Below are 23,417 nucleotides of genomic sequence, written 5' to 3' on the forward strand. Positions count from 1 at the left end.
AATGTCGCCTGCTGGAATCCGGAAAATTTCCGCCACCACCAGCAGAGGACGCAGATCCAGGAAAGTTCCGGCCATCACCAGCAGAGGGCGCAGATCCAGGAAAATCCCGGCCATCACCAGCAGAGGGCGCAGCTGCAGGAAAATCCCGGCCAACACCAGCAGAGGGCGCAGAACTTGCAATATCCAGGCCACCACCAGCAGAGGGCGCTGCTGCGTTGAAGACTCCAGAGCTGTGCACTGCAGAAGGCCGCACGCTGATGCCAGGGCCAGCCGACTGCCGCCCGCATAATCCTCGGCGCTGAGGGGCCACCGCACCTGACCCCCGTCTCCTCGGCTGTCGCTGCCTCCCACGCTGAGCGGCGCCAGCGGGCATGCTGACGGCCGCCGTACCGGCTCCTGCTCCTGCCGCCCCACGTCGCCCGGACACTGAAGGAGGGGAGGAAGGATCCACCCCCCGTTGTAGGCCCCGCCGCACTGGAGGATTCCTCCCGGCGCCGCGCTGTGAGGTGGAGGGAACAGCGCTGCTTACCGGAGGGTCCGCAGAGGGGCTCCTATTTCGGCGCCGGGCCCTGGGGATGATGTCCGGGCTTAGGCGCGCCGGAGGCCTAGTCCTCCGCGGCCGGCGCCCGTCCTGCGGTGCCTGCGATGGTGCTCCCGATGTCCCCTGGAGAAGGCTGTTAACGGATGCATTCAGCCAATCTGTCCCCTGGGAGCTGGCTGCCGTCCGGAGACGCTGGAGGATCGCTTCCACGTCCATTCTGGTAAGTGTGACAGAGATTCCTCACTTGTCACGCAGGCACCTAAAATGGATGCCTGCGTGAGGAGCGTGCCCCTTTTTATGTGCCCCCTCCCCACAGTCCCCTAGTTCCACCCCTTATTTTCAAAAAATGCCCCTAAAGCCACCCCTCAAGTTCCCAGTTAACCCCTTACCACCGTATCCCTTCTAACTGCTCCAGCTCCCCAGGTCCCACGTAACCCCGTCATGGCGGCCTCCCTTTACGTGCCGTGGGCCCCCAGTACGGCCTTTCTAGAAGGCTGAGTTTGTTTTCCCCACAAGTTGGTTTATGCTGCCTTACAATAACTCAATGAGGATTTAAAGAGACGTTGTTCCTATTTTTCCTACCTCTGTGTGCCACCACGTGAGTGAAATACCACAACATCATAAAGCCTCTTGCACACGTCCGTGTCTCCGGTACGTGAGGTGACAGTTTTCACACGTACCGGAGACACGTACACACGTAGACCCATTCAAATGAATGGGTCTGTGCACGTTAGTGTGTTTCCATGGACCGTGTGACCCGCAAGTAGTCATGTCTGTTTTTTACTTTCAGCATGGACGGAAAAACGTACTGCACATGTGCACATGGAGAACACACATTTATATCCTCCGTGTGACACACATCAGCACCAGGGAAGAAGCGCTACAGTAACCGCTGTTCCTCGGCGGCAGGTGCTGAAGACGGCTCTCATCATTCTCCCCTGCTCTGCTGGCAGTCGGCGTTAGCAGAGGAGAAAGATGAGAGTTATATTAACCCCTTAGTGACAGAGCCAATTTGGTACTTAATGACCAGGCCAATTTTTGCAATTCTGACCACTGTCACTTTATGAGGTTATAACTCTGGAACGCTTCAACGGATCCCGCTGATTCTGAGATTGTTTTTTCGTGACATATTGTACTTCATGTTAGTGGTAACATTTCTTCGATATTACTTGCGATTATTTATGAAAAAAACGGAAATATGGCGAAAATTTTTAAAATTTTGCAATTTTCAAACTTTGTATTTTTATGCCCTTAAATCAGAGAGATATGTCATAAAAAATAGTTAATAAATAACATTTCCCACATGTCTACTTTACATCAGCACAATTTTGGAAACAAAATTTTTTTTTGTTAGGGAGTTATAAGGGTTAAAAGTTGACCAGCAATTTCTCATTTTTACAACACCATTTTTTTTTAGGGACCACATCACATTTGAAGTCATTTTGAGGGGTCTATATGATAGAAAATAATGAAGTGTGACACCATTCTAAAAACTACACCCCTCAAGGTTCTCAAAACCACATTCAAGAAGTTTATTAACCCTTTACGTGCTTCACAGGAACTGAAACAATGTGGAAGGAAAAAATGAACATTTAACTTTTTTTTGCAAACATCTTCATTCAGAACCATTTTTTTTATTTTCACAAGTGTAAAAACAGAAATGTAACCATAAATTTTGTTATGCAATTTCTCCTGAATACGCCAATACCCCATATGTGGGGGTAAACCACTGTTAGGGCGCACCGCAGAACTTAGAAGTGAAGGAGCGCCGTTTGACTTTTTCAATGCAGAATTGGCTGGAATTGAGATCGGACACCATGTCACATTTAGAGAGCCCCTGATGTACCTAAACAGTGGAAACTCCCCACAAGTGACACCATTTTGGAAACTAGACCCCTTAAGGAACTTATCTAGATGTGTGGTGAGCACTTTGAACCCCCAAGTGCTTCACAGAAGTTTATAACGTAGAGCCGTGAAAATAAAAAATCGCTTTTGTTTACACAAAAATGATCTTTTCGCCCACAAATTCTTATTTTCACAAGGGTAACAGGAGAAATTAGACCACAAAAGTTGTTGTGCGATTTCTCCTGAATACATCGATACCCCATATGTGAGGGTAAACCACTGTTTGGGCGCACGGCAGAGCTTGGAAGAGAAGGAGCGCCGTTTTACTTTTTCAATGTAGAATTGGCTGGAATTGAGATTGGACGCCATGTCGCGTTTGGAGAGCCCCTGATGTGCCTAAATAGTAGAAACCCCCCACAAGTGACCCCATTTTGGAAACTAGACCCCCCATGGAACTTATCTAGATGTGTGGTGAGAACCTTGAATGCCCAAGTGCTTCACAGAAGTTTATAATGCAGAGCCGTGAAAATAAAAAATATTTTTTTTTTCCACAAAAAAGATATTGTAGCCCCCAAGTTTTTATTTTCACAAGGGTAACAGGAGAAATTGGACTGCAATAGTTGTTGTCCAATTTATCCCGAGTACGCTGATGCGCCATATGTGGGGGTAAACCACTGTTTGGGCGCACGGCAGAGCTCGGAAGGGAAGGAGCGCCTTTTTGGAATGCAGACTTTGATAGAATGGTCTGTGGGCATTATGTTGCGATTGCAGAGCCCCTGATGTACCTAAACTGTAGTAACCCCCCACAAGTGACCCCATTTTGGAAACTAGACCCCCCAAGGAACTTATCTAGATGTGTGGTGAGAACTTTGAATGCCCAAGTGCTTCACAGAAGTTTAGAATGCAGAGTCGTGAAAATAAAAAATATTTTTTTCACAAAAAAGATTTTGTAGCCCCCAAGTTTTTATTTTCACAAGGGTAACAAGAGAAATTGGACCCCAGAAGTTGTTGTCCAATTTATCCCGAGTACGCTGATGCCCCATATGTGGGGGTAACCCACTGTTTGGGCGCACGGCAGAGCTCAGAAGGGAGGGAGCACCATTTGACTTTTTGAGCGCAAAATTGGCTGTCGTATTTGGAGACCCCCTGATGTACCTAAACAGTGGAAACCCCCCAATTCTAGCTCCAACCCTAACCCCAACACACCCCTAACCCTAATCCCAACCTCATCCATAATCCTAATCACTAACCCTAACCATAATCACAACCCTTACCCCAAAACAACCCTAATGTCAACCCTAACCATAACCCTAATCAAAACCCTAAATCCAACACACCCCTAATCCTAATCTCAACCCTAACCTCAAACCTAACCCTAATCCCAATACACCCCTAATCACAACCCTAACCTTAACCCTAATCCCAAACCTAACCCTAATCCCAAGCGTAACCCTAATGCCAACCCTAACCCTAATACGAACCCTAATCCAAACCCTAACCCTAATCCCAGCTCTAACCCTAACTTTAGCCCCAACCCTAGCCCTAACTTTAGCCCCAACCCTAACCCTAGGGCTACTTTCACACTTGCGTCGTTTGGCATTCCGTCGCAATCCGTCGTTTTGGACAAGAAACGGATCCTGCAAATGTGCCCGCAGGATGCGTTTTTTGCCCATAGACTTGTATTGCCGACGGATCGTGACGGATGGCCACACGTCGCATCCGTCGTGCACTGGATCAGTTGTGTTTTGGCGGAGCGTCGGCACAAAAAAGTTCAATGAAACGTTTTTTTGTACGTCGCATCCGCCATTTCTGACCGCGCATGCGTGGCCGTAACTCCGCCCCCTCCTCCCCAGGACATAGATTGGGCAGCGGATGTGTTGAAAAACTACAGCTGCTGCCCACGTTGTGCACAATTTTCACAACGTGCGTCGGTATGTCGGGCCGACGCATTGCGACGGCCCTGTACCGACGTAAGTGTGAAAGAAGCCTAACCCTAAGTTTAGCCCCAACCCTAACCCTAAATTTAGCCCCAACCCTAGCCCTACCCCTAACCTAACCCTACCCCTAACCTAACCCTACCCCTAACCCTACCCCTAACCCTAACCCTACCCCTAACCCTAACCCTACCCCTAACCTAACCCTACCCCTAACCCTACCCCTAACCCTAACCCTACCCCTAACCCTAACCCTACCCCTAACCTAACCCTACCCCTAACCCTACCCCTAATTTTAGCCCCAACTGCTGTTCTCCTGCCGGCCGGAAGATGGAGACAGATGGCGGGCGCACTGGGCATGCGTCCGCCATGTTCTGCTGCCGGCGGCCAGGAGGAGCAGCAAGAGGATCCAGGGACCTAGGTGAGTATGCTAGGGTCCCCGAATCCCCCTATTTCTCTGTCCTCTGATGTGCGATCACATCAGAGGACAGAGAATTACACTTTACTTTTTTTTTTTTGCGGTCGCCGGTAAACAGTTAATTACCGGCGATCGCAAAACAGGGGTCGGTAATACCGACCCCGATCGTGCTCTTTGGGGTCTCGGCTACCCCCGGCAGCCGAGACCCCAAAGATTCTCCCGGTGCCGGCCGGCGGGCGCACTGCGCATGCGTCCGCCATTTTGAAGATGGCGGCGCCCACCGGGAGACACGAGGAGCATCGGGGAAGCTAGGTGAGTATTGGGGGGCCACCTGGGACCCCTTTTCTCTGTCCTCCGATGTGCGATCACATCGGAGGACAGTGAAATTAAAAAGAGATCGCTTTTTTTTTTTTTTTTGCGATCGCCGGTAAACGGTTAATTACCGGCGATCGCAAATACGGGGTGGGTTAAAAACCCCCCGAATCATGTTTTCTGGGGTCTCGGCTACCCTCGGCAGCCGAGACCCCGGAGAAAATCGGCCTCTGGGGGGCGCTATGGACTTTTTCCACAGCGCCGTTAATTAACGGCGCTGTGGTTTAAGTACCCTTAGCGGCCGCCGTTAAAAGGCGTATCGGCGGTCGCTAAGGGGTTAAAGTCGGAATGATGACAGCAGGTGGGGCTTTTGGGACTATTACTCCCATCATCTGACAAATGCTACCGCTAATAACAGTGACAGCAGAAGCGGATGATCGGGGATTTTCCTCACCAGCCACCTGCAATATATCGAAATAAATAAATGAAAAACCCGGTGTGGGTTCCCCCCTATTTTCTTGAACCAACCAAGCAAAACTCACAGCTGGGGGCTGCAACCCTCAGCTGTCAGCTTCAGCAAGGTTAGTTATCAAGAATAGAGGGGCACCCATGCTATTTTTAAAATTATTTAAATAAATAATTTTAAAAAATGGCATGGGGTCCCCCCATTTTTGACACCCAGCCTTGCTAAAGCTCATAGCTGGGGGCTGGTATTCTCAGGCTGTTAAGGGGTCATGGATATTGACCCCCCAGCCTAAAAACAGCAGCCTGCAGCTGCCCAGAAAAGGTGCACCTATTAGATGTGCCAATTTTTGCGCTTTGCCCGACTCTTCCCACTTGCCCTGTAGCAGTGGCAAGAGGGGTTAATATTTGTAGGGTTGATTTCATCTTTGTATTGTCAGGTGACATCAAGCCACAGCTTAGTAATGGAGAGGTGTCTATAAGACATCTCTCCATTACTAATCCTATACTTATATGGTAAATAAAGACACAGCCAGAATAAAGTCCTTTATTTGAAAAAAAAAAACACAGACTCCTTTAATATTCTCAATTAAACCATACTTACGACCTCCCCTAATTCCACCGAAGTCCTCGATCTCCTGTTATAAAAATAAAATAACAGAACAACAATATACCATACCTGTCTGTCATTCTGTCCCACGCTGTAATCCATGTCTGGGGGATAATTAGTTTTCAACCTGGACAGTGCTAAGATGTGACCGTCCAGGCTGAAAACCACTGGTGACTGAGCTGATGAGAGCGCAGCATCATTTACCAGCGGTGACATCATCGAGGCCGGGCTGAACTGCGGTGACCTCAGGATAGTGGGAAAATGCTATATCTGGGTAAAAGAAGTCTAAGGGTACCGTCACACACTGCCATTTCGATCGATACGACGGTACGATTCGTGACGTTCCAGCGATATCGTTACGATATCGCTGTGTCTGACATGCAGCAGCGATCAGGGATCCTGCTGAGAATCGTACGTCCTAGCAGATCGTTTAGAACTTTCTTTTGTCGCTGGATCTCCCGCTGGCATCGCTAGATCTGTGTGTGTGACACCGATCTAGCGATGCGATCTAGCGATGCGTTCGCTTGTAACCAGGGTAAACATCGGGTTACTAAGCGCAGGACCGCGCTTAGTAACCCGATGTGTACCCTGGTTACCAGCGTAAAAAAAAACAAACAGCACATACTTACATGCTGGTGTCCGTCAGGTCCCTTGCCGTCTGCTTCCCGCACTGTGACTGTCGGCCGTAAAGTGAAAGCAGAGCACAGCGGTGACGTGCTTTCACTTTACGGCCGGCAGTCAGTGAGTGCGGGAAGCAGACGGCAAGGGACCTGACGGACACCAGAATGTAAGTATGTGCTGTTTGTTTTTTTTTACGCTGGTAACCAGGGTAAACATCTGGTTACTAAGCGCAGTCCTGCACTTAGTAACCCGATGTATACCCTGGTTACCCGGGTACCTCGGCATCGTTGGTCGCTGGAGAGCGGTCTGTGTGACAGCTCCCCAGCGACCACACTACGATTTACCTACGATCACGGCCAGGTCGCATCGCTGGTCGTGATCGTAGGTAAATCGTATAGTGTGACGGTACCCTAAATTCCTCAATAGGGGTTACCCCTACAAAGCGATAACACAACCCATGATCCCACTAGGAGTCGCAATAACACTATGAGTAGCCGGGTCCCTTTTGTACATCATTATCACCCTTCAGCCTATATTAGCCATAGAACCATTTGCAAACATTGGTATCTCTTACAGACGGCCGATCCCACAATTGAAGATTTCAAAAACCCTTTTCAGATGAGCACGCAATATGCGTGACACCTTAGTCAGAGCTGACACTGGCCCTACTCGTACATCCAATACACGTTTCTTGCGGAATCCCAAAATGGGCACTTTCCCCTGCCTCAACTGCAATCAGTGCAACAAAGTTCTGAAGGGAGACACTATCCATCATCCATAGACTGGGAAGAGATACAATATCAATCAATTTCTCACCTGTGACTCCAATTTCGTAGTATATTTGATTAATTGCCCCTGTGGCCTACTTTACCTGGGTGAGACTACCCAATCGGTCAAAGACATAATTTCGAAACATAAGTCTACCATCAGGTACAACAACCTTTTACTTTCCATTCCACAACACATTTTCTCTAAGGGCCATAACGTGGCACAATTAAGGTTTCAAGTGATCGACCATGTCTCACCCTCCCTTCCCCCACAGGGGGAGCGACCGCATCTCAATAATAACACAGAGGGAAGCGTACTGGATCCATGAGCTAAACACTCTGACTCCAAAAGGACTTAACAGAGACTCTGATTTGCAATCCTTTATGTAATCCTTCATGTAATTGTTTGATATTGATTTTGCTTTTATGCCAGAGTATCATTTAATGCAATATGTTATCTATTTCTTATTACAGCCGTGCACATATATCAGAATTTTGGAATCTTTTTTCTTTTTGCAGAGCCGCATGAACTGAATATCTTCTGCACTTCATCTCCACTGTGTCACTTCTTCACCGTGGATCCATAGATTCCCCACTGCAACCTTCAAGTCTCCACCCACCAATCTGTAACACACCGATCACCACTCTACCTGGAGCGCACATCTCCTAGTTCCGGCAGATAGAACGCATAGCGCCGCTGGTTCCGGCTCCTGACACGCAAACGTCACTTCCGGTTAGCCGCTCCCGGCAAGTGGAACGCATAGCACCGCTGGTTCCAGCTCCTAACACGCAAACGTCACTTCCGGTTAGCTGCTCCCGGCAAGTGGAACGCATAGCGCCGCTGGTTCCGGTTCCTGACACGCAAACGTCACTTCCGGTTAGTCGCTTCTGGCAAGTGGAACGCATAGCGCCGCTGGTTCCGGCTCCTGACACGCAAACGTCACTTCCGGTTAGCCGCTCCTGGGAAGTGGAACGCGTATCGCCGCTGGTTCCGGCTCCTGACATGCAAACGTCACTTCCGGTTAGCCGCTCCTGGGAAGTGGAACGCGTATCGCCGCTGGTTCCGGCTCCTGACATGCAAACGTCACTTCCGGTTAGCCGCTCCCGGCAAGTGGAACGCATAGCACCGCTGGTTCCGGCTCCTGACACGCAAACGTCACTTCCGGTTAGTCGCTTCTGGCAAGTGGAACGCATAGCGCCGCTGGTTCCAGCTCCTGACAAGCAAACGTCACTTCCGGTTAGTCGCTTCTGGCAAGTGGAACGCATAGCGCCGCTGGTTCCAGCTCCTGACACGCAAATGTCACTTCCTGTTAGCCACTTCCAGCAAGTGTAACGCATTGCGCCGCTTGTTCCGGCTCCTGACACGCAAACGTCACTTCTGGTTAGGCGCTCCCAGCAAGTGGAACGCATTGAGCCGCTTGTTCCAGCTCCTGACACGCAAACGTCACTTCTGGTTAGCTGCTTCCGGCCCTCAAACACAGCAATAAGGCGCACACATAGCCAGGAATTAATAGGGACCCCAGGCACGTCACGATCACCCTCCAGACCTGCGGTGGATACCGTGTCTTTGCACATAGCTCCTGATGTATTGGTAAGTTTATGCACTGTTAGACCCCACTCTTTTTGAGTACCTCGGTGATATTAACAGTTATGAAAGGCAATTCAGAATCACAATGGACATGGAGGTCAGAGCACATACAGTGAACTGACAATAACCCAAAATAATAGAACGAGCTCTGAGACGTGGGAACTCTGCAGACCGCAATCCCTAAGCCTATCAAACCACACTAAAGGTAGCCGTGGAGCGCTCCTGACCAGAACCTAGGCGCCTCGTCACAGCCTGAGAAACTAGCTAATCCTGAAGATAGAAAAATAAGCCTACCTTGCCTCAGAGAAATTCCCCAAAGGAAAAGGCAGCCCCCCACATATAATGACTGTAAGATGAAAACACAAACATAGAGATGAAACAGATTTAGCAAAGTGAGGCCCGACTAGCTGAACAGAACGAGGATAGGGAAGATAACTTTGCGGTCAGCACAAAAACCTATAAAAAACCACGCAGAGGGGACAAAAAGACCCTCCGCACCGACTAACGGTACGGAGGTGGTCCCTCTGCGTCTCAGAGCTTCCAGCAGGCGAGAAAAACCAATAAAGCAAGCTGGACAGAAAAATAGCAACAAAATAACATAAGCAAAACTTAGCTTTGCAGAGCAGCAGGCCACAGGAATGATCCAGGGAAAAAACAAGTCCCACACTGAAACATTGACAGGAAGCATAGATCAAAGCATCAGGTGGAGTTAAGTAGAGAAGAAGCAAACGAGCTCACCAGATCACCTGAGGGAGGAAACTCAGAAGCTGCAGTACCACTTTCCTCCACAAACGGAAGATCCCAGAGAGAATCAGCCGAAGTACCACTTGTGACCACAGGAGTGAACTCTGCCACAGAATTCACAACAGTACCCCCCCCTTGAGGAGGGGTCACCGAACCCTCACCAGAGCCCCCAGACCGACCAGGATGAGCCACATGAAAGGCACGAACAAGATCGGGAGCATGGACATCAGAGGCAAAAACCCAGGAATTATCCTCCTGAGCATAACCCTTCCATTTAACCAGATACTGGAGTTTCCGTCTTGAAACACGAGAATCCAAAATCTTCTCCACAATATACTCCAATTCCCCCTCCACCAAAACCGGGGCAGGAGGCTCAACAGATGGAACCATAGGTGCCACGTATCTCCGCAACAATGACCTATGGAATACGTTATGTATGGAAAAAGAATCTGGAAGGGTCAGACGAAAAGACACAGGATTAAGAACCTCAGAAATCCTAAACGGACCAATAAAACGAGGTTTAAACTTAGGAGAGGAAACCTTCATAGGAATATGACGAGAAGATAACCAAACCAGATCCCCAACACGAAGTCGGGGACCCACACGGCGTCTGCGATTAGCGAAAAGTTGAGCCTTCTCCTGGGACAAGGTCAAATTGTCCACTACCTGAGTCCAAATCTGCTGCAACCTGTCCACCACAGTATCCACACCAGGACAGTCCGAAGACTCAACCTGTCCAGAAGAGAAACAAGGATGGAACCCAGAATTGCAGAAAAACGGTGAAACCAAGGTAGCCGAGCTGGCCCGATTATTAAGGGCGAACTCAGCCAAAGGCAAAAAGGACACCCAGTCATCCTGATCAGCAGAAACAAAGCACCTCAGATATGTTTCCAAGGTCTGATTGGTTCGCTTGGTCTGGAAATTAGTCTGAGGATGGAAAGCCGAGGAAAAAGACAAGTCAATGCCCATCCTACCACAAAAGGCTCGCCAAAACCTCGAAACAAACTGGGAACCTCTGTCAGAAACGATATTCTCTGGAATGCCATGCAAACGAACCACATGCTGGAAGAACAAAGGCACCAAATCAGAGGAGGAAGGCAATTTAGACAAGGGTACCAGATGGACCATCTTAGAAAAGCGATCACAGACCACCCAAATGACTGACATCTTTTGAGAAACGGGAAGGTCAGAAATAAAATCCATAGAGATATGTGTCCAAGGCCTCTTCGGGACCGGCAAGGGCAAAAGCAACCCACTGGCACGAGAACAGCAGGGCTTAGCCCGAGCACAAATCCCACAGGACTGCACAAAAGCACGCACATCCCGCGACAGAGAGGGCCACCAAAAGGATCTAGCCACTAACTCTCTGGTACCAAAGATTCCAGGATGACCAGCCAACACCGAACAATGAAGTTCAGAGAGAACTCTATTCGTCCACCTATCAGGGACAAACAGTTTCTCCGCTGGGCAACGATCAGGTTTATTAGCCTGAAATTTTTGCAGCACCCGCCGCAAATCAGGGGAGATGGCAGACACAATTACTCCTTCCTTGAGGATACCCGCCGGCTCAGATAAACCCGGAGAGTCGGGTACAAAACTCCTAGACAGAGCATCCGCCTTCACATTTTTAGAGCCCGGAAGGTACGAAATCACAAAGTCAAAACGGGCAAAAAACAACGACCAACGAGCTTGTCTAGGATTCAAGCGCTTGGCAGACTCGAGATAAGTCAAGTTCTTATGATCAGTCAATACCACCATGCAATGCTTAGCTCCTTCAAGCCAATGACGCCACTCCTCGAATGCCCACTTCATGGCCAGCAACTCTCGGTTGCCCACATCATAATTACGCTCAGCAGGCGAAAACTTCCTGGAAAAGAAAGCGCATGGTTTCATCACTGAGCAACCAGAACCTCTCTGCGACAAAACAGCCCCTGCTCCAATCTCAGAAGCATCAACCTCGACCTGGAACGGAAGAGAAACATCTGGTTGACACAACACAGGGGCAGAAGAAAAATGACGCTTCAACTCTTGAAAAGCTTCCACAGCAGCAGAAGACCAATTGACCACATCAGCACCCTTCTTGGTCAAATCGGTCAATGGTTTAGCAATACTAGAAAAATTGCAGATGAAGCGACGATAAAAATTAGCAAAGCCCAGGAACTTTTGCAGACTTTTCAGAGATGTCGGCTGTGTCCAATCATGGATGGCTTGGACCTTAACAGGATCCATCTCGATAGTAGAAGGGGAAAAGATGAACCCCAAAAACGAAACCTTCTGCACACCAAAGAGACACTTTGATCCCTTCACAAACAAAGAATTAGCACGCAGGACCTGAAAAACCGTTCTGACCTGCTTCACATGAGACTCCCAATCATCCGAGAAGATCAAAATGTCATCCAAGTACACAATCAGGAATTTATCCAGGTACTCTCGGAAGATGTCATGCATAAAGGACTGAAACACTGATGGAGCATTGGCAAGTCCGAACGGCATCACGAGATACTCAAAATGACCCTCGGGCGTATTAAATGCAGTTTTCCATTCATCACCTTGCTTAATTCGCACCAGATTATACGCACCACGAAGATCTATCTTTGTGAACCAACTAGCCCCCTTAATCCGAGCAAACAGATCAGATAACAATGGCAAGGCGTATTGAAATTTAACCGTGATCTTATTAAGAAGGCGGTAATCTATACAAGGTCTCAGCGAACCATCCTTCTTGGCTACAAAAAAGAACCCTGCTCCTAATGGCGACGATGACGGGCGAATATGCCCCTTCTCCAGGGATTCCTTCACATAACTGCGCATAGCGGTGTGCTCAGGCACGGACAAATTAAACAATCGACCTTTTGGGAATTTACTACCAGGAATCAAATTGATAGCACAATCACAATCCCTATGCGGAGGTAGGGTATTGGACTTGGGCTCATCAAATACATCCCGGTAATCAGACAAGAACTCTGGGACCTCAGAAGGAGTGGATGACGAAATTGACAGAAATGGAACATCACCATGTACCCCCTGACAACCCCAGCTGGACACCGACATGGATTTCCAATCTAATACTGGATTATGGGCTTGTAGCCATGGCAACCCCAACACGACCACATCATGCAGATTATGCAACACCAAAAAGCGAATAACCTCCTGATGTGCAGGAGCCATGCACATGGTCAGCTGGGTCCAGTATTGAGGCTTATTCTTGGCCAAAGGCATAGCATCAATTCCTCTCAATGGAATAGGATACTGCAAGGGCTCCAAGAAAAACCCACTACGCTTAGCATATTCCAAGTCCATCAAATTCAGGGCAGCGCCTGAATCCACAAATGCCATGACAGAATATGATGACAAAGAGCAGATCAAGGTAACGGACAGAAGAAATTTTGACTGTACAGTACCAATGGTGGCAGACCAAGCGAACCGCTTAGTGCGCTTAGGACAATCAGAGATAGCATGAGTGGAATCACCACAGTAGAAACACAGACCATTCAGACGTCTATGTTCTTGCCGTTCAACTCTGGTCAAGGTCCTATCACACTGCATAGGCTCAGGTTTAAGCTCAGGTAATACCGCCAAATGGTGCACAGGTTTACGCTCACGCAAGCGTCGACCGATCTGAATGGCCAAAGACATAGACTCATTCAAACCAGCAGGCATAGGAAATCCCACCATGACATCCTTAAGGGCTTCAGAGAGACCCTTTCTGAATATTGCTGCCAGTGCAGATTCATTCCATTGAGTGAGCACTGACCACTTTCTAAATTTCTGACAATATACCTCTATCTCATCCTGAGCCTGACAAAGAGCCAGCAAATTTTTTTCTGCCTGATCCACTGAATTAGGCTCATCGTACAGCAACCCAAGCGCCAGGAAAAACGCATCGATATTACTCAATGCAGGATCTCCTGACGCAAGAGAAAACACCCAGTCCTGAGGGTCGCCGCGCAAAAAAGAAATGACGATCCTAACCTGTTGAATTGGGTCACCAGAAGAGCGAGGTTTCAAAGCCAGAAATAGTTTACAATTATTTTTGAAACTCAGAAATTTAGTTCTGTCTCCAAAAAACAAATCTGGAATAGGAATTCTCGGTTCAAGCAAAGAATTCTGGACCACAAAATCTTGAATATTTTGAACTCTTGCCGTGAGCTGATCCACACATGAAGACAGACCTTTAATGTCCATTGCTACACCTGTGTCCTGAACCACCCAAATGTCTAGGGAAAAAAAAAAGACAAAACACAGTGCAAAGAAAAAAAAATGGTCTCAGAACTTCTTTTTTCCCTCTATTGAGAATCATTAGCACTTTTGGCTTCCTGTACTGTTATGAAAGGCAATTCAGAATCACAATGGACATGGAGGTCAGAGCACATACAATGAACTGACAATAACCCAAAATAATAGAACGAGCTCTGAGACGTGGGAACTCTGCAGACCGCAATCCCTAAGCCTATCAAACCACACTAAAGGTAGCCGTGGAGCGCTCCTGACCAGAACCTAGGCGCCTCGTCACAGCCTGAGAAACTAGCTAATCCTGAAGATAGAAAAATAAGCCTACCTTGCCTCAGAGAAATTCCCCAAAGGAAAAGGCAGCCCCCCACATATAATGACTGTAAGGTGAAAACACAAACATAGAGATGAAACAGATTTAGCAAAGTGAGGCCCGACTAGCTGAACAGAACGAGGATAGGGAAGATAACTTTGCGGTCAGCACAAAAACCTATAAAAAACCACGCAGAAGGGACAAAAAGACCCTCCGCACCGACTAACGGTACGGAGGTGGTCCCTCTGCGTCTCAGAGCTTCCAGCAGGCGAGAAAAACCAATAAAGCAAGCTGGACAGAAAAATAGCAACAAAATAACATAAGCAAAACTTAGCTTTGCAGAGCAGCAGGCCACAGGAATGATCCAGGGAAAAAACAAGTCCCACACTGAAACATTGACAGGAAGCATAGATCAAAGCATCAGGTGGAGTTAAGTAGAGAAGAAGCTAACGAGCTCACCAGATCACCTGAGGGAGGAAACTCAGAAGCTGCAGTACCACTTTCCTCCACAAACGGAAGATCCCAGAGAGAATCAGCCGAAGTACCACTTGTGACCACAGGAGTGAACTCTGCCACAGAATTCACAACAATTAACCTACTGTACATATTATCTACAAATAGACCATTAAACGGCCCCCACAAATCAGTATGCCTGGCTTATCCTATAAATTGGTAGGTGTTTTTTCTCTCCTTGCTGACACACCTGGCTTATTAATTGAGGCAAAACACCACTTCATATGCATCCCTTTTCCTACCCCAGATTCCAGCGCATTCTTAAAGGGTTAAAATCATATGCCCAGCTCTTACTTCTAATAGGTATGTTGGTGTTATATCAATGTCTTACCACCTTCTAGCTCTCTTATGCATGCTGCAACCTCCTCTGTAGGTTGATATGGGTCGATTATGTTGGATAACCTTACTGTGGTATTTATGTCACTCACTGTGACCTTCCTGTATGATTGTCGCTAATTTCTTTATATGGTTTCTTTATTGTTTATTCTGCTTTATTTTGTAGTACACTGATGAAGGTCTTGAAAGACCGAAATGTTTGTTGTGACTACTGTATGTATCTCACAATACATTAAAACTGTTTTTTCATCACATCCACCCGAGTGTGCCAAGTATTACTATATAAGTGGGAAAATGCCAGTGATGAGGTCACCGCTAGCCATTGAGGCTGCGCTCGCAGCAGCTCATTCACCAGTGGTTTTCAGCCTGGACGGTCACATCTTGGCACCGTCCAGGTTGAAAACTATTTAGCCCCCAGACATGGATTACAGCATGGGACAGAAAGACGGACAGGTACGGTATATTGTTGTTTTTTTTATTTTACTTTTATTATAGATCGAGGGCTTCGGTGGAATTAGACAATGCAGTAAGTATGGTATCATTGAGATTATAAAGGAGTCTGTGTCATTTTTTCAATTAAAGGATTTTATTCTGGCTGTGTCTTTATTTACATACAGTACAGACCAAAAGTTTGGACACATTCTCATTTAAAGATTTTTCTGTATTTTCATGACTATGAAAATTGTAAATTGACACTGAAGGCATGAAAACTATGAATTAACACATGTGGAATTATTTACTTAGCAAAAAAGTGTGAAACAACTGAAAATATGTCTTATATTCTAGGTTCTTCAAAGTAGCCACCTTTTGCTTTGATGACTGATTTGCACACTTTTGGCATTCTCTTGATGAGCTTAAAGAAGTAGTCACCGGGAATGGTCTTCCAACAATCTTGAAGGAGTTCCCAGAGATGCTTAGCACTTGTTGGCCCTTTTGCCTTCACTCTGCGGTCGAGCTCACCCCAAAACATCTTGATTAGGTTCAGGTCTGGTGACTGTGCAGGCCAGGTCATCTGCGTAGCACCCCATCACTCTCTTCCTTGGTCAAGTAGCCCTAACACAGCCAGGAGGTGTGTTTGGGGTCATTGTCTTGTTGAAAAATAAATGATGGTCCAACTAAGCGCAAACCGGATGGAATAGCATGCCGTTGCAAGATGCTGTGGTAGCCATGCTGGTTCAGTGTGCCTTCAATTTTGAATAAATCCCCAACAGTGTCACCAGCAAAGCACCCTAACACCATCACACCTCCTCCTCCATGCTTCACGGTGGGAACCAGGCATGTAGAGTCCATCCGTTCACCTTTTCTGCGTCGCACAAAGACACAGTGGTTGGAACCAAAGATCTCAAATTTGGACTCATCAGACCCAAGCACAGATTTCCAGTGGTCTAATGTCCATTCCTTGTCTTCTTTAGCCCAAACTTCTCTTCTGCTTGTTGCCTGTCCTTAGCAGTGGTATCCTGGCAGCTATTTTACCATGAAGGCCTGCTGCACAAAGTCTCCTCTTAACAGTTGATTTAGAGATATGTCTGCTGCTAGAACTCTGTGTGGCATTGACCTGGTCTTTAATCTGAGCTGCTGTTAACCTGCGATTTCTGAGGCTGGTGACTCTGATAAACTTATCCTCAGAAGCAGAGGTGACTCTTGCTCTTCCTTTCCTGGGGTGGTCCTCATGTGAGCCAGTTTCTTTGTAGCGCTTGATGGTTTTTGCCACTGCACTTGGGGACACTTTCAAAGTTTTCCCAATTTTTCGGACTGACTGACCTTCATTTCTTATAGTAATGATGGACACTCGTTTTTCTTTACTTACCTGCTTTTTACTTGCCATAATACAAATTCTAACAGTCTATTCAGTAGGACTATCAGCTGTGTATCCACCAGACTTCTGCACAACACAACTGATGGTCCCAACCCCATTTATAAGGTAAGAAATCCCATTTATTAAACCTGACAGGGCACACCTGTGAAGTGAAAACCATTCCAGGTGACTACCTCTTGAAGCTCATCAAGAGAATGCCAAGAGTGTGTAAAGCAGTCATCAAAGCAAAATGTGGCTACTTTGAAGAACCTAGAATATAAGACATAATTTCAGTTGTTTCACACTTTTTTGTTAATTATATAATTCCACATGTGTTCATTCAAAGTTTTGATGCCTTCAGTGTGAATTTACAATTTTCATAGTCATGAAAATACAGAAAAATCTTTAAATGAGGTGTGTCCAAACTTTTGGACTGTACTGTATAACTATAGGATTAGTATTGGATAGGTGTCTTATAGACACTTTTCCATTACTAAGCCATGGGCTTGATGTCACCTGACAATACAAAGGTGACATCAACCCCACAAATATTAACCGCAATTGCCACCGCTACAGGGCAAGAGGGAAGACCTGTGCAAAGCACCAGAATTGGCGCATCTAATAGATGTGCCTTTTCTGGGCAGCTGTGGGCTGCCGTTTTTAGGCTGGAGGAGCAATGGCCCCTTACCAGCATGAGAATACAAGCCCCCAACTGTGAGCTTTAACAAGGCAGGTTGCCAATAATGCGGGGGACCCCATGCCATTTTTTAAAAATGATTTATTAAAATATTTAAAAAAAAAAACACAGCATGTGGACCCCAGTGTGAGGATATGGCCGCTTACTAAAGACTATAGGACAAATGGATGTAGAGTGGAGACATAAAGACTTTTTCCTGCATGGACCACCGGTTACATCAATATTATTGTACTTTAATAGTTACTTTGCCTGATGTGTTTTATTAGTTATTTTCTTGCTGTGTTTTATTAGTGATTTTCTTGCTCATCAGTTCATGCTCAGGAATCAATGTATCTATTCAGTGGCAGTCAGCAGAGGAAGATGAGCAGACTAGAGCTTATGAAAACCTAAGGCGAGTTGTTGGAGGGATTTCGATGGAAGAGGATCCAAGCTGGAATGGATGGATGATCTATGGAGCTTTGGAGATTGTTGGCTGGAGGGGTATCCATGAGCTACGGTCAGGATAGCCATCGTCTGGAGGAACATAGGCTGTGACTGCACACTATACCAGCTGGAGATACAAAATCTGTGGGCCAACCAAAAGTTGGGAGACAGTGGGCATCGCCTGGTATGGAGCCAGTGGAACTACTGATCTCAGATTGGGAACTTGTGGACTGAGGACATTGTATGTTGGTCATCTATCTGGATTTGTTGTACAACCATGGATGTATGGAATAAAAAAAATTAGTAGCATCGTTAACCTGCCTAGGTGATTTTTATAACCCACAACCTCAGATCTTCACACCCTCTATTCTTGATAACCAACCTTGCTGAAGCTGACAGTTGAGGGTTGCAGCCCCCAGCTGTAAGTTTTGCCTGGTTGATTCAAGAAAATAGGGGGGAACGCTCACCAGGTTTTTCATTCATTTATTTCATTATATCACAAGTGGCAGCTGAGGAATACCCCGATCATCCGCTCCTGCTGTCACTGTTATTAGCGGCAGCAAGTGTCGGATGATGGGAGTAAGAGTCCCAAAGCCCCCACCTACTGTCATTGTTCAGACTTTAATATAACTCATCATTCTCTCCTGCTCACGCCGATCGCCGGCAGAGTAGGGGAGAATGATGAGAGGCGTCTTCAGCACCCGCCACCGGGGAACAGCGCTTACAGTAGCGCTTCTTCCCAGGTGGCCATCTGTGTGGTACTGATGCAGCACACGGTTGCCACACATGTGCCGCAAGTATTACACACATGGACACTGATATCTCCAGTATTGGTTTTTCCGGGATCGGAAATAAAAGGAAGTGTGAAATCGGCCTAAGGGAGATCTCATGACACTTTCTCTCCATCTACCTGATAATACGGAGGAACATTGGGATCTTCCTGTTTACAGTCCTGTGGAAGAAGAGGACGGGGACATCTCTCTGGTGTTGTCCTCTTACTGGATAGATCTGGAGGAAACACATACAGGGACTGAGTTCATTCTTTACATACAGATAATTATAGGCTGTGTGTATTTAGTGCTGTCTATTACCTGGTGATGTGAGGGACTGGGGAACCTCCATCATGGAGTCCTTGAACAGATCTTTATGTCCTTCTAAATACGCCCACTCCTCCATGGAGAAATAGACAGCGACATCCTGACACCTTATAGGAACCTGACACATACAATGATACCGTCATCCCCCAATCCCTTCATAGCGTTACTGTATAATGTCCCAGCATTCCCAGCAGTGTCACCTCTCCAGTCAGCAGCTCAATCATCTTGTATGCGAGTTCTAGGATCTTCTGGTCATTGATGTTCTCATGTATCAGGGGGTGAGGTGGAGGCTCCATGATTGGACTTAGGGGTCTTCCCCATCCCTCAGACACAGGGTCCTGACAGCTCTCACTAGAGGTCTTCTTCACTACTGTATAGTCCTGGTTATGGAGAGACATATTAATAAATCTCACTACAGACATTTCCAGAGTCCTCACCTCTCCAGTTCTGTCCATCTGTTATTCCCATAGATAAGAATGATGTGATGTGTCATAATTAAAATCTCTCACCTCTCCAGTAAGCCGGAAGAGTATCTCTAGGGTGAGGTGTAATATCCTCTCTGCCATCTTGTCTTTGTCCATATCCATCTTTGATGGGTAAATCAGGAAAATTCTCTTATACAGAAGATCTTCACTGAGAGGATCTGATATTGTAGAGACCTGAATGAGAAGAAGATGAGCCGATGTAACATCATAAATATCCTGTGTAATAATACAATTACTGGAGATAATAAGGGAAACATGAGGAGATGTATTATTTTACAGCATTTAGTTTCCTTCTTTACATCTACTAATAAAACCTATATATTTACGTCACAGACAACAAGCAGTTTCTTCCTCGGAGTCGGCAGCTGAATACGTTCCTCATAGACTCATCTTCCATAACGCTAATTCTCGTCTCATTTACCGACACTGGAATCGGCATTAGCAATACTGCAGGAGATATTCATTACACGTGACAGGAGAAATAAATACTTCATGATGAGGACGACATCTTCATCTCCTACTTCGGCTCTAGAAACCTATTTGTCCAGAGTCGGTCACTGACTCCATCACCACCGGCCGTCTATATGAAGGTTTCCCGTCTTTCCCGCACTGTAATCTTCTATCACGTTAGATCTCAGCTCTGATTCACACACAGAAGTTTGAGGCTTTTATAAGAGACTAGATGGTGGCCCGATTCTAACGCATCGGGTATTCTAGAATATGTATGTAGTTTATTTATGAAGATTTTAGAATAATACATTGAATACACAGGATTCGGCCGGCCGCGACCAATTAGCAAAGTGTGGTTCAAATCCCGTGCCAATTCGCGGCCGGACTGCGCCGGTCGCTGATTGTTTGCGGCCGGCCACATAGTATATAGCACAGCCACATAGTATAAAACAGCCCACGTAGTAAATAGCACAGCCACGTAGTATATAGCACAGCCCACGCAGTATATTGCACAGCTAACATAGTACATTGCACAGCCCACGTAGTACATTGCACAGCCCATGTAGTATATTGTACAGCCCACGTAGTATATTGTACAGCCCACGTAGTATATTGTACAGCCCACGTAGTATATTGCACAGCCCATGCAGTATATTGCACAGCACACGTAGTATATTGTACAGCCCACGTAGTATATTGCACAGCCCATGCAGTACATTGCACAGCCCACGTAGTATATAGCACAGCCCACGCAGTATATTGCACAGCCCACGCAGTATATTGCACAGCCCACGTAGTATATTGCACAGCCCACGTAGTATATTGTACAGCCCACGTAGTATATTGTACAGCCCACGTAGTATATTGCACAGCCCATGCAGTACATTGCACAGCCCACGTAGTATATAGCACAGCCCACGCAGTATATTGCACAGCCCACGCAGTATATTGCACAGCCCACGTAGTATATTGTACAGCCCACGTAGTATATAGCACAGCTCACGCAGTATATTGCACAGCCCACACAGTATATTGCACAGCTCACATAGCATATAACACAGCCACATAGTTTATAACAGGCCACGTAGTGTATAACACAGGCCACGTAGTGTATAACACAGGCCACGTAGTGTACAAAACAGGCCACGTAGTGTATAACAGCCCACGTAGTATATTGCACAGCCCACGCAGTATATTGCACAGCCCATGTAGTATATAGCAATGTGGGCATCATATCCCTGTTAAAGAAATGAATTAAAATAAAAAATAGTTATATACTCACTGACAGCTACGTCATCATCTCGCGAGACCGCAATGCATGGAGCGGTCACTGAAGTGTCGCGAGGAGTGGGAAAGGCCGGTTCTGGATCCAAGGGGCTGACGGACAGTAAGTATATAACGATTTTTTTTTCTTTTTTAAATTATTTTTAAAATTAGATCTTTTTACTATTGATGCTGCATAGGCAGCATCAATAGTAAAAAGTTGGTCACACAGGGTTAATAGCCACGTTAACGGAGTGCGTTACATCCCGGCATAATGCGGTCCATTAGCGCTGCCATTAACCCTGTGTGAACGCTGACTGGAGGGGAGTATGGAGCGAGCACTGACTGCGGGGAGGATGGAGCGGCCATTTTGCTGCCGGACTGTGCCCGTCACTGATTGGTCGCGGCAAAACAGCCACGACCAATCAGCAACTTGGGATTTCCGTTACGGACAGAAAGACAGACGGAAGTGACCCTTAGACAATTATATAGTAGATTGTTGGTAAGAACAAGTAGATTGTTGGTAAGATTGTAGGCCAATGTCTCCATGTAGTTTCTTTTTCTCGGGATATGATGGGTTTTTCTTTGGTACTTTCCCCCCAATTAGAAGGGACACCTGTGGATATTGGGGTCTTTACCTGCTACAGTCCTGGTGGGATTTACTCGGTAAAGTTGACTTTGGACAAATATCACCATCAATTACCCTCAGACTGAAGGAACATCGCTCCTCTATTCGGATCTTTGGATCCAGGATGAAATCCACTGTGGCCCCTGCAAGAAAAGGAAGAGAAAGAGCAGAAGTTGGGTGAGACCACCGAGGCCTGAGATTTCTACGGCTGCTCTGTGCACACAGGACCTGTGATGAGGTCACAGGAGGGGAGGAGTCAGGGGGTCACATGATCAGGGGCCTCAGTGTATGCAGGACTCTGCTGTGCTGGTTGTCATGGTGCTGGATGAGGGGAAGTTTATGTGTGGGGTCAGGAGGGGTTTACAGTGTGGATGTAGCGGAGCCGTGTGTGTACGAGGTGTATGGAGCAGAGCTGTGTGTGTATGAGGTGTACGGAGCAGAGCTGTGTGTGCAGGGCCGCCATCAGGGCATGACAGCCGTGACTGGCGTATGGGGCCCGGTGAGCAGAGGGGGCCCGCATCGGGCCCCGTCTCATCTGGTCACCGGGCCCCCCCTGCAGGCGCTGTGGCAGCGGCACACTATTGACGTGCGGGCCCGCGCCCGCACGTCAATAGTTAACAGCCGCCAGCCAGTCTGAGGCTGGCGGCTGAATAGGGCCGCAGTGCGCACTCGCTGCCGCCGGCGTCTGAAGTCATTGTCAGCCGCCGGGCCCGGCGGCGAGTGCGTCAGTGTGGAGCCTGGAGAGGGAGCTTCACCCGGCGCTGGAGCTTGGCCAGGTAAGAAGTTGTGTTTTTTTTTTTTCTTTGAGAGCTGCTGCGATCCAGGGGGGCCCGGGGGGCAGGATGATGGACATACAGGGGCAGAAATGCTGGACACACAGGGGCAGAATGGTGGACACACAGGGGCAGAAATGCTGGACACAGTGGGGCAGAATGGTGGACACAGTGGGGCAGAATGGTGGACACACAGGGGCAGAATGGTGGACACACAGGGGCAGAAATGCTGGACACAGTGGGGCAGAATGGTGGACACACAGGGGCAGAATGGTGGACACACAGGGGCAGAATGGTGGACACATGGGCAGAATGGTGGACACACAGGGGCAGAATGGTGGACACACAGGGGCAGAATGGTGGACACAGTGGGGCAGAATGCTGGACACACAGGGGCAGAAATGCTGGACACAGTGGGGCAGAAATGCTGGACACACAGGGGCAGAAATGCTGGACACAGTGGGGCAGAATGCTGGACACACAGGGGCAGAAATGCTGGACACAGTGGGGCAGAAATGCTGGACACAGTGGGGCAGAATGGTGGACACACAGGGGCAGAATGGTGGACACAC

The 23,417-nt window shown here is 47.4% G+C and overlaps 1 protein-coding gene across 1 annotated transcript in view; it reads right to left on the bottom strand.

Annotated features, from left to right (window-relative positions):
* The window catches only part of LOC138663352 (oocyte zinc finger protein XlCOF6-like), a 65,602-nt gene extending 43,300 nt beyond the window's left edge, over positions 1-22,302 (bottom strand). Inside the window, exons 1-5 of the mRNA XM_069749532.1 lie at positions 22,083-22,302; positions 19,756-19,905; positions 19,447-19,626; positions 19,241-19,364; positions 19,060-19,157 (exon numbers count right to left, since the gene is read on the bottom strand). Of these exons, the coding sequence (XP_069605633.1) occupies positions 19,060-19,157; positions 19,241-19,364; positions 19,447-19,626; positions 19,756-19,833 (480 nt within the window). The 5' untranslated portion in view covers positions 19,834-19,905; positions 22,083-22,302. The remainder of the gene's footprint in view (positions 1-19,059; positions 19,158-19,240; positions 19,365-19,446; positions 19,627-19,755; positions 19,906-22,082) is intronic.
* Positions 22,303-23,417: the final 1,115 nt, after the last annotated feature.

This window comes from Ranitomeya imitator, chromosome 2 (assembly GCF_032444005.1).
Source record: "Ranitomeya imitator isolate aRanImi1 chromosome 2, aRanImi1.pri, whole genome shotgun sequence".
In the NCBI taxonomy this organism is placed as follows: Eukaryota; Metazoa; Chordata; class Amphibia; order Anura; family Dendrobatidae; genus Ranitomeya; species Ranitomeya imitator.